The 17,106-nt window shown below is 53.1% G+C and overlaps 1 protein-coding gene across 13 annotated transcripts in view; it reads left to right on the top strand.

Annotated features, from left to right (window-relative positions):
* The first annotated feature begins 13,189 nt into the window (after positions 1 to 13,189).
* Col13a1 (collagen type XIII alpha 1 chain) overlaps positions 13,190 to 17,106 on the top strand; it is a 151,433-nt gene continuing 147,516 nt past the window's right edge. For all 13 annotated transcript variants that reach the window (XM_037199539.1, XM_037199535.1, XM_037199541.1 and 10 more), the window contains exon 1: positions 13,190 to 13,999. In XM_037199539.1, the coding sequence (XP_037055434.1) occupies positions 13,712 to 13,999 (288 nt within the window). In that variant the 5' untranslated portion in view covers positions 13,190 to 13,711. The remainder of the gene's footprint in view (positions 14,000 to 17,106) is intronic.

Genomic DNA, 17,106 nt, shown 5'->3' with positions numbered 1-17,106 from the left:
GTGTCTTAGTCAGGACTCAGAGTTGCGGGGAGCCGAACCAACTCTTCAGGCTTGAGCAAAAGAGGAATTAATCGGAACATATTCCTGAAATGGCCCGGATAACTCTGCCTTCAGATGCAGCCTGCTCCGGGTGTCATGGTTGCTAGGGAACAGTTGCAGCCCATTTCTCAGGTGTGTTCTCTGTGCACATCTTCATCCCAAGCATCCAGCTACCCCGAAACCGGGACTCAAATTCATGTGGTTCTGGGGAGTGAGGAGATGACTTGGTTGATAAAGTACCATGCAAGCCTGAGGTGCTGAGTTTGGGTCCCCAACATCCACATAAAGGCTGGATGCTAGCCTGCATCTGTAACCCCAATACTGTGTGGGAGGGGTAGTGAGTCTCTAGAGCTTCTGGCTAGTCAACCTTGCCAAATCAGTAAGCTCCAGGGTTAGCTGAGTTTTTAATGAAGTGGATGTCCCACATTGTTCTTCCAACCAGCTGGGTTTAGGCTTTGTATAACCAATAACCTACAGCATCCTATCAATGACTAGTTCACACAAACACATCTGGACTGTTTCCAAGTCTGGGCAGCCCAAGGGAGGGCCGCATACAGGAATGTCTAGTTCAAATGTCCTGACAGACTAAAGGATTGGGGAGGGGCTGCAGACGTGAGAGAGGCAGGGCCTCTTCTAAGGGACCCCAGGCATCCGAGCATTTTGGGAGATGTTCATCAAAAGGTTCTCCTTTCGAGTCCTGTGGCTTAGAGGAAGGGTTAGAAGTGGCCTGTGGATGGAGCAGCTGGCATAGAAGGAGACAGTGAGGAAGGGAGGTCTTGGGGTACAACTGGTGGTGGGATGCCTTGTCCCTGAATTGCCCGGGCTGAGTGGCCACACAGGGCTGCAAGGAGCCGGTGTGTGGGGGAGGGGCGGGTACCGCTTGATCTGACAGCATTAAGCCCTGAGCAGGTGGGGCACACCTGTGATCCCGGCAATAGGGAGGCAGACACTGGGGATGGGTGTGTACACACATGTATACATCACATAAGAGTACATTACACACACATGCCCGTGCACGTGCACACACACACACACACACACACACACACACACGAAACAGAAAGAAGAGCCTATTTCTGTGCCACCCACCTTTTCTATGAGGCCAGCTCTGGATAACTGGGACACCCCCCCCCCCCCGGCTTCCCTCTGAGAAAAGGTGCCAGCCACTGAGGGCTCACATATGGCCTCGCCCAAGTTCCCATTCCCTCCCCACCTACGACAGATGACCGGGTGGAGGTTTAGAAGCCAGCCCCCTTTATCGTGGCTCAAGGCAACCCCAAAGGGCATCTGAGCTCCCAGTGGTGCCAGGGGCTGGCTGAACTCTCTCTCTCTGACCACCGGATTGCAAGGACACCCTGGTGTTTGCCCCCCCACCCCCCGCGCCCACGTTTCTCAGTCCATCCCCCTGCATGCACGGTATGTCTCAGCCTGTCTCCTTGAGAGCCCAGGCCCCAGCCCCGGGTGAGCAGGAGGCTGTCCGAAGGGCACAATATTAGAGGCCAGATTCTCAGTACAGTCACACCTTCCTTAATGACAAGCCTGTTCTGGGAGCTGTCACTGGGAGGCATGCTCATTCTGCAAGTGTCCTGGAGTATGATTCTGTAGACTAAGATAGCCAGAGCACCGTCAGACAATATAGTTCTAAGGCACCCCTTCACATATGTGGATTGAAACATCAGTGTTCAGGACAGGGTGGAACTTCTCTTTCTGGACCACGGGAAATAGCGCTAAGAAAGGAAATGCGGCTCAGAAGCACGTGCCTTGTTTGAGTTTTATGTAAAATTTAAAAAAAAAAACAAACTTTTTTTTTTTTTTTTTTTTTGTAGAAAAGCAATACATACTCATTGTAGGGGAAACGCTGAAAACTCCAGATAGCCAAGTAAATGAATGGATTTTACCCAAGGACCCACACAGCTTCCCACGAGAATAGAGAATGATTTGTGTGCCTCCCCTCGTGCGTACTAGGCCCTCCACACTCCCTACATCTTCCCCTTAGCTCCCCGCCCACCAGGGGTGGTGGGGGGATATGGAGAGGGTGTGGCAGGCAGACCTTGTGTCTTCTGACTCCAGCCTCTGAGTCTTCACGGTGTCCCCAGTCAGCAAGTTGGTGCCAGAGTTCCCGAGCACACACTTTGCTGTACAGAAGGGTGTGGATATAAAAGAAAGGCTCCTGGGCCAGGAAACCAAACCCTTCCTTAGTCTTGGCTCTGTTGTTCACTTGCTGGTTGACTTTAAACCACTATTTTCACCTGGTGGGGTCCCCATCAACATCAAGGAAATGGGAAAAAAAAAAAAAAAAAAAAAAAAAAAAAGCAGCAAGGATCAAGAAAGTGCAGTGCCTGGTACTACCTGCAGAGGGCACTACTAAGACATTTTCTAAAGAAAAAAGCAGGGAGGTGGGAGGTGGGACACCCCTCTCCCAGCCAAGGACTGTCACCCTTAGTAACCCTAGTTCTCCTGAGGGGCCAGGGAGAGGGCTCCTGGGGCCACAGAAGACTCCAATAAAGCTGGGGGAGTGGCAGGATGGGGTCCAGGGTAGAGTTGGTCTGAGCAAAAGGCTTGATTTCTCTTTCTCGGTTCTTTTCCTTTTCCCTAGGAGAGACAACAAGAGAATGTCTGTCTGTTTGTCTGTCTTACTTTTTTTTTTTAAATAAAATTTTTCCATTGTGAAAATGGCATGTGCTTATTCTTTAAAGTCCATAGTGCTATGCAACTTCTGGGGCTGGGAGAAAGCTTGGGGGCCCTCAGCGACCCTTCTACCATTAAAGTGGGAGCTTTAATCTGTGTCGTTTTAGCCTTTGATCCTTCCCCAGTGGGCCTCTCTCCTAGCGGAGGAGAAATCTTCTCAGACAGGAGGAGGGTGGAACAGGAAAGACCTGAGGTCCAGAGAGTTAAAACGGAGTTACAATAACTATGGCTGACACTTATTGAATGCTTACTGTGTGCCACACACTGGGCGAGGTGTTTCACATATAGTTCCGGATAACCCTAGAAAATGTGTGTGTGTGTGTGTGTGTGTGTGTGTGTGTGTGTGTGTGTGTGTAATATATCATCATCATCATCATCATCACCATCTTTACACATGCAAGAATTCAGCCAAAGAGAATTAGTTACTGACTCAGGGTGGTAAATCAAGAATTACACAGATTTGATTGACCCCAAAGACCTAACTTTGTCCATAGGTCAAGGCAAAGTTTTAGAGCTTCATGCAGACTGCTTTGGGCCGAAGCCTTGTATATGGGAAGAAATACTGACCTCCAAGGAAAGCAGAGCCCTCCTCAGCATTGACCCTTCAAGTGAGGGATCCAGGGTACCAGGGCCAGTCAGTTCCCGAAAGCGGAGAGCTTCTTCCACAGGTGCCTCCTTAGCCTCAGGCTCCTGCTGGAACACTCTCTCCCTAGTAGCAGGGGATAGCAAAGGAGGTGTGAGGGAAGGGTGAATCAGGAACACTGCTCTGAGAATCTGGGAAAAGTGGTCCTAAATGTGATGGGCTGAGGGTGAGATCCTGAGCCCATGGCCACATGGCTTCACACCCCGCTCTTCCTAACAGTGTGACCCGGGGTGGGTTAACTAACCTCTCCATACCTAGGTTTTCCTCATCTGTCAAGTGGGAGAGTAGAAAACCTACTGTTCGGATTCCACCATGGTCTATGTTACATATAATATTGTTCCCAGAATCGTGCCGGCATGTAGTCAATATCTCATAAAAATTAGTTACTATTGTTCTCTGGGCTGACTCAATTCCACCATTTAGACTGCAGTGAGAAAAACTTCGCAGATTGGTTCCCTCACATAAATGGTCAGACACAAGACATTGGCCATCATTTCAGTCCCAGCTCCATTCATCTTGCCTGGTGTTTAAACTTGACTACTCCTCTTGGCTGGAGGCTCTTGGGATCCTCAAAGGGTTGGTAACCAAGTATCTCCATTCTAGAAACTTTGTATGGAGTACCATCTGTGACCTCCCCCACCTCCAGGCCAGGTTCAACCAGAAGTCACCAAGCTATGAAAAGGGACAGCACCAGACCTTCAAAGAATTGGGTGTCCATGCCTCTTCTAAAGACCAAAGGGATCCTTGCTCAGGTGTGTGGGGCCTGATTAGACTATTAGTTTGTCACATAATCATTGCTACCTTACCAACATCATCCTGGTCAATATCACCATCTAATATGAACGGTGATCCATGTCACTTCCATTAGCCTTCCCACAGCCTCCACCATCACTGATGGAGTCTTCCCCATTTTCTTCTTCCTCTCTGCCATCTTTACCATCTCAAGAACATCTGGACACTTCCATGAACAGCTGTTGCTTGGGGTCAGTCAGAACCTTTTCCTGGAAAGAGACGGAAACCCAGGTCAAGTAACTCCAGAAAAGTGGAATTGAGGTTTATGGCTCATTGCTCCAAATGGAAAGGGAATGCACCCTAGGGATGACTGCCCAAAGGTGTCAAACACCCGAACCCAAGAGAAAGCTTATTCCACTCTGTCTCCCATCTCTCCTTCTCTCCACTGTTCACTCCTGTTCTGCACACCGAATTTGTCCTCATGAGCTTCATAGGTTCCTACGATGGCTGCATAGTGACTCAAAGCATATTAATTTTCACCTCCCAGGCTCCAACTAAAACCCCCAAAGGCAGTCCCTGGGGATTCTGCTTGCACACCGTTTGGTCTGTATTAGTGGCCGGAATGTGTGGTGGTGTGACTGATCTGACTTAATCACGTGTCTAGCGAGCGCACGACAACCGGGAAAACTGGTGAATAAGTGATCACCCTCGTTTTCTTTCTACATCTACACCATCTACACCACAACCTTTACCATGCATGACCACCACCACCACATCTCCATCATCTTCACCACCACCATCCTCACCACCGCCATCACCATCATGACCACCGTCATTACCACCACCTGCACCGCCCTCTTGTGCGCTACACCATGCCCGACTCTGAGCATCAAGCATAAAGCTGCATTGAGTCTGGCGAGGCTTCCAGTCCCGCAGGAATTTTCTGTGTCCAGGAAGCCAAAACAACTGAACCAAAAAGTTAGAGTATAGTCCTTGGTTGTCAGATAGGGGCAAAAAGTGAAGCCGTGGGTGCGAGGTCTCCACCTCTGTAGTACTGGTCTTAAGCACTAGGCAGGCTGGCATCCTTAGAAACCATCGGGGCTGTTCTGATGGACCAGACCGTTTGGCAAACAGCCACCACTATGCCGTAGCCCAGAGTTGGAGTTGGTCCTCCATACGTGCCCAGCTCTCTTACCCCCATCCCAATGCCCTGGGCCTCACCAGAGGCTCTCACCACACCTGCCCCTCCCCCAGGAGACTGTGGCTTGCTTTTTTTTTTTTCTTCTGGCTTTGTGCCTGCTATTCCGACTCCATCTCCGAGCAAACATCTGTTTCCAGATGTTGTCCCAGAGCCTTCTAAAGTGGAGGCAAAGCTTGAGCTAATATATCTCCAGCAGACCTGCCTGTCATCAGTGAGCTAGCACCAGAAAAGGACCAGGCTCCAGAAAGCAAGACGCTGACGAGGGTGTGGGGCACAAGAAAAATAAACAGGACCTCCGTCCTCACTTGAAAAAGGGCCTCCACAAGAAAGGGCCTCCAGATAGGTGCTTCTGAGCACTGCAAAGGAGAGCCGTCCTGAGATGAGACTCGAAGACTGGATTCATGCTCTGGACGAAGGGTCCCAGGGTGGCAGGGGGGGGTAAAGAACCGAAGAGCTGCCTCGGGCTGGCAAGCACGCATCTGCTCCCGCACACAAATCGGGCTCTTTGTGATCTGTCCATCGTCAGCCAGAAACATCTGTGTCTTGAATCGCAATTGCCTGTCTCTCCCACAGCTCTCCTGCCTGTCGTCCTGCCTGTCGGGGAGCACTCAGTCCTCGGATGCTTTTCAGAGCCCAGATTGGGGTGCCAAGATTCTGAGCCCTTCCCCAAGGCTGACAGACAGCAGCTCTAAGCTCTGGGCTCTCGCGCTCCGCCATGATTGTTCTGCCTCGGAAAAGCAGCAAACGGCCCAATGGATGACGCCCTTGCTCATGGTTCCTGACGTCTGCAGACCATGCATTGCCGTCCTCTCTCCTGGGTTTTCTGCTTTGTCAGGGCCTTGCGTGCATGTTAGCATTTCAGTATTTCAGCATTCCCCAAGAAGCAGTTCATACCCTTTCCATCCCTGCCAGCTAGGAGGCTGTGTTCTCAGGTCAGACTTGACTGAGGGGTACATGGTCTGAAGAGACCGAAGTCAGGACCCCGAGTCCTGGGGGCCATGTCTCAAACTCAATCTGAATCAGAAAAAAAAAATGCTTTTATCTCCAGTACCAATCTTAATAGATTGATAAGAGCCTCCTACGTAGAAAAGCCTAAGTGTGTGTGTGTGTGTGTGTGTGTGTGTGTGTGTGTGTTTGCATGCATATTGAGAGTGCTACTCTGTCATTGATTAGTGATGTCTGCCAATGGTCTAGGCATAAGAGTGTCAGCATGTGTACCAACCATATCCAGGCCATCCCATCTGAGGAAGGAACGATGGAAGACACTAATTGTTGCGGCCCCTGCTATCAGGAAGCCAGGTGACACACCGTGGTCGGGGAGGAACCATCGAGCTCTTCTCCCGGTCTTCTCATGGGGATCCTGCCATGCTCCAAGGCCCAGCTCAGGGCCTCCTCTTTCTAGAAGCCTTTCTGAACTTTCACCCCCACCCCCACGTCTCCACCAGTAACTTGTCCTCCTCTTCAAATCCCAAGGCACTCACCATCTGCCTGCCTCCTTTGGCTTTCTGCTTGTGTTGCTGGCACCTGCTCACACAGTCAGTTCCCTGTGGCAACTTGGCTCTGGGTTTCAACTCCCAGAGAACTCAGTGACAGGTGTGGACTGGTGGACGGCCAGTGTGCTAGGCCCACAAAAGGGTCCACAGTGGCCCTCCTCTCAGCTGCAAAGATCCAGGACATGAGGGAGGCATGAGCCTTGGTTGGATCACTGTCCTGCGTGAGCTTTGTTGCGGGTGCCCAGTTTCTGTGGTTACTCTCATAGTGACGATCGATAACCCACTCTGAGTCCTTCATGCGGACGTCACACGGTGGGTGTCACTGCATCCGATTCTCATGATGACTCTGAGGCACAGGAACTGCTCTCCTCGTAGCTCAGATTTTAAAAGCAAATGTAGCTGGGCACGGTGGCATGTGATTGTGACCTTAGTGCTGGGGAGGCAGAGGCAGATAGAGCCCTACAGGTCCCAGTGGGAGACCCTGTCTCCAAAAGGAAGGTAGATGTCTCCTGAAGAACAACACAGGAGGTTGTCCTCTGCCTTCACACCCATGCACACATGCAGACGTGCACCTGCACATACCTGGGCATGCATGCAAGCGTGGATACAGAAGTGTGGGGATAGAAAGAGAAAAAGAATGGAAAGGAGCCCAGACTTATCCAGGTCTGTCTGACCTTGGAGAAAGGCCAAGTAGAAACTGAACTTATTAATGGAATTCTCAAATTCTCTGAGATCTGAGGAATGAAGTCTGTTTGGGTCTCCAGCTGTTCCTGGAAGAAGTCAGCAAGCATGATGTGGTTTGAGAAGGCTGTGGGGAGGCCCTGGCTCTGACAGGTAGCTGTGGCCTCTGCTCATCATAACCCTCACCAAATCCTAAATTCCAGGGTCACATGACCCTCCAGTGAGGCCCAGTAGCCCACCCTGGGGTACACACATCCTGGCCTCCACAGCCTGGGCTAGTTCTTATCTTGACCGTGTGACTTGTTTTGGTCATTAGCAAGTATCATACATGTGGAGGCCTGATAAACACCCTGAGAACCCTGACTTTGGAAGTCAGTTCTCATGCTTTAGGGAAAGTCAGGAAGGATCACAGGATGTTCAGAGGCCATCTCAATGGTACCTGGAAGATGAGAGGCACTCCACCAAAATTCCACAATGCAGCCCCACAAGAAACCCAACCACGGGCTGGAGAGATGGCTCAGAGGTTAAGAGCACTGGCTGTTCTTCCAGAGGTCCTGAGTTCAATTCCCAGCAACCACATGGTGGCTCACAACCATCTGTAATGAGATCTGGCGCCCTCTTCTGGCCTGCAGGCATACATGCAAACAGAACACTGAATACTTAATAAATAAATCAATCTTTAAAAAAAAAGAAGAAACCCAACCACACAGCTAAGAGCAACAGAACCACTCAGCTGAGCCACGCCAACCAAGAGAATTCAGAGAAGTCATACATCACTGTTAAGACTTAGAGCTGTTTACTGTGCACTTGTAGAGGACTGAGACACCGGCTCTCATCCCCAAGGTATCATTACTCCACACAGTTGAGTCCTGACCACTCAGAGGCAGGTACATGTTCTCACATATGCATCTAGACCACACAGGCTATGCACGGAGATCAGTACATACTCCTTTATTGGATACACTGGATACATGTATGAGCGTATTCCCAACACACACACACACACACACACACACACACACACACACACACACACTGCAGAGGTTGGGGAGAGCATGCACACATAGCCTGTGTCTCTCCGGAGGCAAACCCGTTCATCTTGTACGTGTCTGCCTGTATGTGATTTCAGAAATGCACATCATCTCCTGTGCCCAAGATGGTTACTTTCCTATTGCTGTGAAGAGACACTGTGACCAAGGCAACTAAGAAAAGAAAGCACGTAATTTGGAGTTCACGGTTCCAGAGGGTGAGCAGATGAGGATGACGGCAGGGAACACAGCAGCAGGCTGGCACTACAGTAGCTGAGAGCTACCTCTGATCCATGGGCATGAAGTAGAGAGCCAGAGAGAGACACTGGATAATGGTATAGACTTTTGAAACCTCAAAGCCCACCCCAGTGACCCACTTTCTCCAACAAGGCCACACCTCCTAATCCTTCCCAAACAGTTCTACTAACGAGAGGCCAAGCATTCCAACATCTGAGCCTATGAGGGACATTCTCATGCCAACCCACCACAGTCCCCAACCACCACAGCTGATAGAGGCAAACACATGGGGTAAGAGCCTAAATAAACAGCAGCTGGGAAACATCCACACACCTGCACCCACACTCCTGGAAAGCCTGACCACCCAACTGCTCCAAGCCCCTCTGCCTGTGTGTTTTCATCAATGTAACCTCCACACCGGGCTCCGCTCTTAACTTTCCGAGTTTGGTATGGCTTCATTCAGTAAAGCTACCAGGCCCCTTTCCTGTGTACCCGCAGCTCCTGGCCTCAGCTCACACCTGTTCTGCACGGTCACAGCCCATGACCTACTCCACGTGGCTGTGTGGGAGATAAGGGGGGGGGGCTTCAGAGAAGGTGTTTCCAGATGCCTGGTCCACAGTTCCTTCTCCTTTGCACGCGAGTTTCGGCCTCAGTGAGCCGCCCACCTTCCCCAGAGCTCCAGGCACTTCATTTTTCTCCGGGCCTTTGCACAGGCCGGCCTCTCTGCTCGGCATGCTCTGCCTAAGCCCTTCAGCTGCCGACTCTGCTTACTCATCAGCTCCTACACCACAGATCTTATAGGAGGATCCTCTTCTGCCATTCCCCCACCCCCACTGTGTCCTGCATTTCATATCCAATGACGTCAACCAGCCATTAATCCATCTTGTCCACAGCTGTGTCCCCAACACTATCACAGAGCCCTGTTCCAGAAAGGGCTCCGTGCATATTTGGTGGGTGAGTGGACTTTTGGCGTCTGTCCCCTCCACGGTCCTTTCCTCTCCGTGCTCACCAGCCTGTCCCATAAGTAGACACAGAGGCACCAGCTAAGAATCACCCGGGAAGAGCGAGGCCTCAAGGCCACCCACCCATGTGCCACTCACTTTCTTGTTCAAGCCCACCACCCCTTCTAGGGTGAGCCTCAAGGACCCCCCCCCCCGCCTGGCTCTGGGAAGTCCCAACTTAGGAAAGGACAAACATAGGTGGAGTTTGGATAGGATTCAGGCCACAGACAGTGGCTTCCACGTGCCAGGTGAAAGTTTCATTTTGTTTGGTAACTCACTGGACTCCACGAAGCCACCATGGCCCACATTCTTTCTCCCTCGACGCTTGTCTCTCACGGGACTCAAGAACAGGACTGGAAAGCTGGGTTGCCCTGCCAGTGACCATGAGGCTGGGAAAGAAACATGGACCAGGAGGTTGGGCAGGTTCTCAGTCTGGACCTACTTAACTTGGTTTTGCCAGTCATGGGTACTACTGGGAGTCATGGGTACCACAGGGATTCATGGGTACCACAGGGATTCATGGGTACTACAGGGATTCATAGGTACTACAGGGATTCATGGGTAGGTACTACAGGGATCATGGGTGCTACAGGGATTCATGGGTGCTACAGGCTTGAGTGAAGGGTGGGCTTGGACCAAATCAGGTGATGTCAGGCCTCAGGCCAGGGCCAGCTGGGCCAAGATCATTGTGGGGAGAGGTCAATCATCCAGCAGGAGCCACAGGGTATCATTGATGGCGCCAACCAAGGGACCAAAAAGCAGAAAGAACTGAGGAGGCTCCATGGAGGAGAGGGAGGGGAACTCTCAGAAGCCCCAAGAAGGCAGCTGGGTGAGAAGCAAGGGGCAAGTGAGCTGGGGTGTGTGGGGGATGGAAATCAACCCATGGAGGACATATGAACTAACCCCCGCCCCCCTCCCCCCCCACACACCACAGTGAGGTGAAGGCAGAGCGGTGACTCCCCCTAGAGGCCTCTCTGATTCCTGGATGAGTGGGGTCATCTTGGAGCACGATGGGAATTTGTACCTCTGTGGTACTTTATCCACTAACCTCCAAGAGATCCCTAGACAGAGATGGGTGGACACCACCGTGTAACTCAACTCAAACTGGCTTGAACAGAACTGACTCACAGTTGGAAGAGTTCAGGCATGGACGAGCTGGTACCAGCAGCCACGAGTTCCTACGAGATGCCATTTATTGAGTGCCTACTGTGTGCTTTAAATTCATCTCCTCTGGCTGGGGGTGGTGGTGGTACACACCTTTAATCCCAGCACTTGTGAGGCAGAGGCAGGTGGATCTCTGTGAGTTCGAGGCCAGCCTGGTCTACAAAGTGAGTTTCAGGACAGCCAAGGCTGTTACACAGAGAAACCCTGTCTCAAAACACACACAGAGATATAGACACAGACACAGACACACACAAACACACACACACACACACACACACACACACACACACACACACACACACACTTCATCTCTTCATTAAAGTCCTCCAGAAAAGCTAGATCCTTTATTATGAGCCCATTTTATTTAGTTGGTTTTTCTTTGGAACAGAATCTCATACAGCCCACGCTGCCCTCAGACTCACCCTGTAGCTCAGAATGACCTTGAATTTGCCATCCTTCTGCATCTATCTCCCAAGGGATGATAGACATGTGCCACTACACCTGATTTAATTTAAACCCATTGTCAGAAAAGGGCACTTTTTTGTTGTTTTTTCTGACTGTATGGGGTCTCTCAAAGCGTTGGGTTTAGACATTTTTCCCCCATTGTTGGGCTCGGCTCAGACTACCGTGACACCCTGAACCTTGAAATTCCAATCTCAACAATGCTGCAGCCCCAAACGTCTTCAGTGTTGCTGCTTCAGCTCCCTGAACACCCTGTTCGAGCCTTCCTTTAGACTGACCCGGGCAGGGCACAGAGAAGCCTCAAGTCGCTGCAGAGAACATCCCAGCTGAGAAACTCTCCAGCGCCCCCTAGCGGTCCTTAACGTGGCGGTCTTCTCAGACATTTGTACTGGTGGAGACATCTCTCGATAGGGCTGGGGTCACGGAAGCCTGCTTGTTAATGAGATAGATACACCAGGGAAATGCTGCCACAGGGACTTTATGGCCACCAGCCCTTTCCACTGCCTTGCTTCCTAGCCCTCCAGTTCTCCGCGGTGGCTTACTACCTAGCAGTCAGGCTTACGTTAATTAGTGTGAGTACTACATGACAAGCTCCTGTCCAGAGATGTGCACTGTACACTAATGCATGCCTTAGATATTAAGCGCCCTCCCCACCACTCAACATGCAAAACGTAAAGTTTGCCCCGTTACGAGGAAAGGGCACCCACCCCAACAGCCCTGACACTTCCACATCCATTCCACAACTCAAGGGGCCAGCCTCCCCTCCCCTGCCCCATGCTCCAGAAAGCTCAACACACCATCTCCTTTGCAGGAATCTCTAGAAGCACCAGGAAATGAGAACTCTAGAGACAGAAGTCACTGATGGGGAGAGGGTGAGAATAGAGGAAAATTCCAAATGCAGACTGCCCAAAGGCCACTGAGCTCTTCTACAGAAGAGGAAGCCACGCAGGCCAGATGGGGTTAGTTCTAGAGGGGATGGGAGAAGCTTGGGTGTGAGGGTGTGGTAATTGTCGGCCTTTGATGGCTTGGACTCCTAGGTAGTCTAATAGGCTATGGGTCTCAGATCAACATGGGTAAGAAAGGGAGACACCTTGCCTGTTAGACATCTTAGAGTAAACCTGGGTGGTGGGCTCGAATTCCTGATACATTTCTGTTCTGTAATTCTTAAGGTCTCTGTCCCGAAAGAGAAAAGGGCGCCAATACTGCTGCCCCGGAGCGCTGATTTTTCCACTCCGGAGTGAATCTGTGGCTGGTATCATGGTCCCACCAGAGACACCTACAAAGATACCTGGTTGGGGATGGATGAGGGAGAGATTGTCTGATGCAGTCGCGGCAGATCTCACAGCTCAGGACATGCAGAACTATGCAGGCGCCCTGATAGTGTCTCAACGGGTTGCCTGGAGGGTCCTCGAGGCCTTGGGAAAGCAGGGTGCTGTGATGCTGGGTCTTGGGTGCCCGGAGGGTCCCCGATGTTCTGGGAAAGCAGGATGCTGTGATGTCGGGTCCCTATGACTTTGAGGAAGACGCCCCGGGTCTTGAGTGTGAATCTAAGCAAAGGAAGAGGAGCGCAGACCCCCCCCCTGCCTGCTCCACTCCACACCCCCTCCCCGCCTATAAATAACCTCAAGTGTCACTTCAAAGGGCACCGGGAGCTCAGGACAGGGGCTACGAGGGTTGGCGGGCCCCACACACCACGCCCCCCACCCCGGGCGACTTTGCATAAATAAACAAACCCCAGCCGCGGCCCCGCGGGAGGCGGAGGAGGAGCGGGAGGAGGGCGAAGGAGGAGGGCGAGGGAGGGGCGCGGGAGATTAGTTTGGGAAGTAGCGCCCGGCGCTCATCCGATCCGCGCGGCCGCGCTGGCTGTGTCAAGTTACAGAGGCGCCGGAATCGGCCCCAGCACGGCTCACTGCGGCCGCGACCCACCTCTGCCCATGGAGCCCTGCATGCGCGCCCCTTCGCCTGGGGACTGACACTCGCTCGCCCCGGAGACTCAAGACACCTAGTAGGACCCCGAGAGTCGCACCAGCCCGAGGACTCTGCAGAAGCGAGAAGAGAAAGAGCGGGAGAGGGGGTCAGATCCCCCAACTTGGAACAATCTTCGAAATAACATTTTTCCTACTCTGGCGTACCCCGATCGCGCCTGCTGGTGGCTCTCGGCTGTCCCCCTACTCCGACTGCTCATTTTCTGTCCTCTTTGGAGAGCAAAGGAAGGGGACGTCCTCCGGCCACGCTAACCCCCCCCCCCGTCCCCCCTGCCTCACTGTTGGGATTGTGCTTCTTGGATCTCTTTTTTTTATTTATTCTATTTATTTATTTATTGGTTCTTAAGACGCGAGGGGATGGTGGCGGAGCGCGCCCGCAAAGCGGCAGCCACCGGCACTCGCGGCCCTGGGGAGCTGGGCGCGCCCGGGCCCGGGACGGTGGCGCTGGCGGAGCAGTGCACGAGGCTGCCGAGCCCCGGGTGCTGCGGACTGCTGGCTCTGGCGCTGTGCTCGCTGGCACTCAGCCTGCTCGCCCACTTTCGGACCTCCGAGCTTCAGGCCCGGGTGCTGCGCCTGGAAGCGGAGCGCGGGGAGCAGCAAATGGAGAAAGCTATTTTGGGAAGAGTCAACCAACTGCTGGACGAGGTTTGTGCCCTTTGTTGCTGGCTTTTATCCCCTCCCCGCGGCGCCCCCTCGCACAGTCCCGGGGACTCCAGGAGCCGTTGCGGGCGGGCGGGCGGGCGCTCGCTGGCTCGCTTGCACGGTCGCCCCAGGTTGTCTGCACTAGGATTGAAGGAAGGGACCGCCTCTGGGCTGCCAGAGATCCAGAGCACCAGGCCAGCATGTGCAGGACCTCCCAGGTCCGGGAGACCCCAAAGTCTTTCTCTGGGGGCGCCCTGTGCGCGCGACAGTCAGGTGGAGGAAGGCAGGGAGCGCAAAAGGTGCGCGGAGGCAGCCTGGGCTGGTGGGAAACAGGCAGGGGAGGCTTGCTGGGCTCTGGTGGTCTTCTCCATTCCACGAGGGTGGGTGCTGCCCGATTCTTACGGTCACGTTTGGAAACAGGGCAAGAGGGTGAGCCATTTAATGACCTAAAGGGGCAGCCTCTAAGTAGATTGCTCATTGCTGGTCCCTGTTTGCCGGTCCAGGCCCCTGGGGCCCAAGAGTGAGTTGCCTGTCTCTGTCCTCCTTGGGGTCCCGTTAACCTTTGATTCTTCCGGCTGTGGCCGCTGGAAGGGTCCTAACTTCCTCCTCTCAACTGGGAAAAGGATGCAGCGCTCCCTCCCTCCGTCCCTCCCTCCAAAGTGCTCTATCCCAGGCAGATCAAAAGTTACTAATGTGTCTTGTCTCTTTGCTGGGGCAGTCCAGAGAGGGCACAGGGAGGCAGTGGCGTCCTCCCTTGAGAGGCGGGAAAAGCACACTCTAGTGGGGCGGGGTGGGGGTGATCAGGAGGGAAAGCTGAGCGCCTCAAGATGGAGAGGACTTGTGGCTTAAGAGAATCTGAACAACACGGAGGACCCAAGATCCTGGAGGAGGCTGGCCTGGAATGGTTGGGGGGGGGCGGGGCGGGGGGTATCTCTCTCACAGTAGGAGGAGGTGTGGGATAGTAACCAACAGGGTGCTAAAAGCCAGCAGCCCTGGGGTTTTGTACCCACTCTGAGATTTATTTGGATGCTGTGCAACCTGGGACAAATACTGTACCCTCTCTGAGCTTACAGAATGATGGCAAGCATTAGCCAGGTCTAACAGGCTTGGGTCTCCTGTAGTTGGGTTTCTTTGGGGTACCTCTTTTAGAGTTCTCTGAGTGACCCCATGGGGGAAGTTACAGGCCACAGCATAGAGGGTGGCCCCGGGACAAGTCCCTGCTGTGTGAGTGGCGCCCCATGCCTCCTGCTACAGCTCATGGCCATGACTGGCCAGAACTAAGAAGGCTCAGGCAGGCCACCCACAATCCCCTAGGCCTCGGGCAGTCTTGCTGGTTGGCTGAGTGGGGAGGGTACTGGCTGGACTGTGAAGAGAGTTGCAAACCTTCCCATGTGCGCCCAACCCTTGCCAAGTCCTCCCTGTGCCAGGGCTCCAGTGCCCAGGACCTGCCCAGGTCACTGTTGTCTTTCACGGGGAGTCCCCTGCTCCAAGCGGTAGCTTAGTTAGCTCATGACTTCAAGACCTCAACCTCTAGAATGGAGAGGGACCCCAAGGATGATCTGAAGTGACCCCCATTTTACAGAGGGGGGAACTGAGGTCTGGAGAATGGCAGTAGGTTGCTCAGGTCCACGTGGTGGCATCCAGTATTAGAGCTAAGCCTCCCTACCCTGGCATCCGTTCCTCTTTGCCACTGTGTCCTGCTGCTGTTTACCGAGAGCTAGCTGACTGGGGGTGGGGGTGGGGGGTCAGGGGTGGGGAAAGTGCCCTGGGAACACTTCAACCTTCCTGAACTTGAGTGGGACGCAGAGAGAAAATGAGTAGGCACCGTATCGTGTGGGAAACGTCACCGTAACGGAGGGAAAGTGGCCAGGAAATGTGTTACATTAATGTTATGGTGGTGGCACCAAGGTCGGCTTCCTGAGGAAGTGATTTTTAGGGCCAGGACTTAAAGAGTGAGTAGGAGTTTGCCTGGCACAGGGGGTAAAAGCATGAGGCTTTGTGCTAAGACACCCCGCCCCCAGGGAACAGGTTCTAGGGGCTGGGGGAACCAGCGGTGGGGTGGCGCGGCCTTGGGGCTGTGAATGAAGACCTAAACCATGAGGACCAGGGAGAGAGGCACGGTTGAAGGTGAGGCTGGATGAGATGGGCAGCTCAGGTCCAGAAAGACCTTAGAGATTGCTAGATGGGTAAAGGGGGAAAAGGAGAACCACCAAAGGGTTGAACGGAAGGTATTTACGTTCCTCCAATGGGAAATGACAAGGGGCTGCTGGGGACCATGGCTCCGACTGGTGTTGGGGACAGGTATGAGAGGACTTGGTGGCTGCAGGGGTGGTGACTCCTGGAGGCAGTTGTCAGCGGTTATTGGAGGGAGCCGTCCTGCCATGGAACCCTGGCCAATTGGAGGCCTGCAGTCTGGGGGGCTGCTGGAGGGATACTCAAAGGCCACATGGTGTCATCCAGTAATCACTAACATATGCGACATATTCTATTGGAATTAAATAAAAATTGAACTGGAGTTCCGCAAGCACTCTAGTCTCACGGAAAGGGCTTGGCAGACACAGGAGCTGGCGACCGGCTGGGCAGGCAGCGGATATGGTGACAGTCTCGAAAGAAGTCCAGATGGGGAAGCCCTGAGCAGGCTGTGTCAGCCGTGATTCTCGGTGCTGTGACAAAAATAACCCGCCAGAAACAGCAGAAGCAAGGAAGGGCATATGTCTGCTCAGCTCACGGTTTCAGAGCTTTCAGTCCCTCTGGTGGGAGGGGACAAAACAGTTCTTTCCGTGTGTCCCTCCAATTCCCTGCAGACCTCCAGCTACAGATGCTCACCCAGGCTCTTCTGCCCTACGTCATCCTCTCTGGAATCACCCTCACAGACACACCCAGGTGCGCTTCCACTCATCTCCTGGGCATTTCTTCATTCAATCAAGTTGATAAGACTAACCGTTACTATGGGCAACTGTGAGGCCTGCCAAAGCGTCCCGAGTGCCACTAGAAAGGGAGGCATCCTTTGTCTCTCCCCCCCCCCCGCCGCCGCCGGGGGGGGGGATTTTCTAAAGTACAGGCAAAGAAGCAGAGGAAGGGGTGAGAGCTGACAGGATGGCTCAGTGGGT

The sequence above is a fragment of the Peromyscus leucopus genome, chromosome 16_21 (assembly GCF_004664715.2).
Source record: "Peromyscus leucopus breed LL Stock chromosome 16_21, UCI_PerLeu_2.1, whole genome shotgun sequence".
In the NCBI taxonomy this organism is placed as follows: Eukaryota; Metazoa; Chordata; class Mammalia; order Rodentia; family Cricetidae; genus Peromyscus; species Peromyscus leucopus.
The sequence above is the reverse complement of the archived record's forward strand: the minus strand, read 5'-3'. Positions and strand labels throughout refer to the sequence as shown.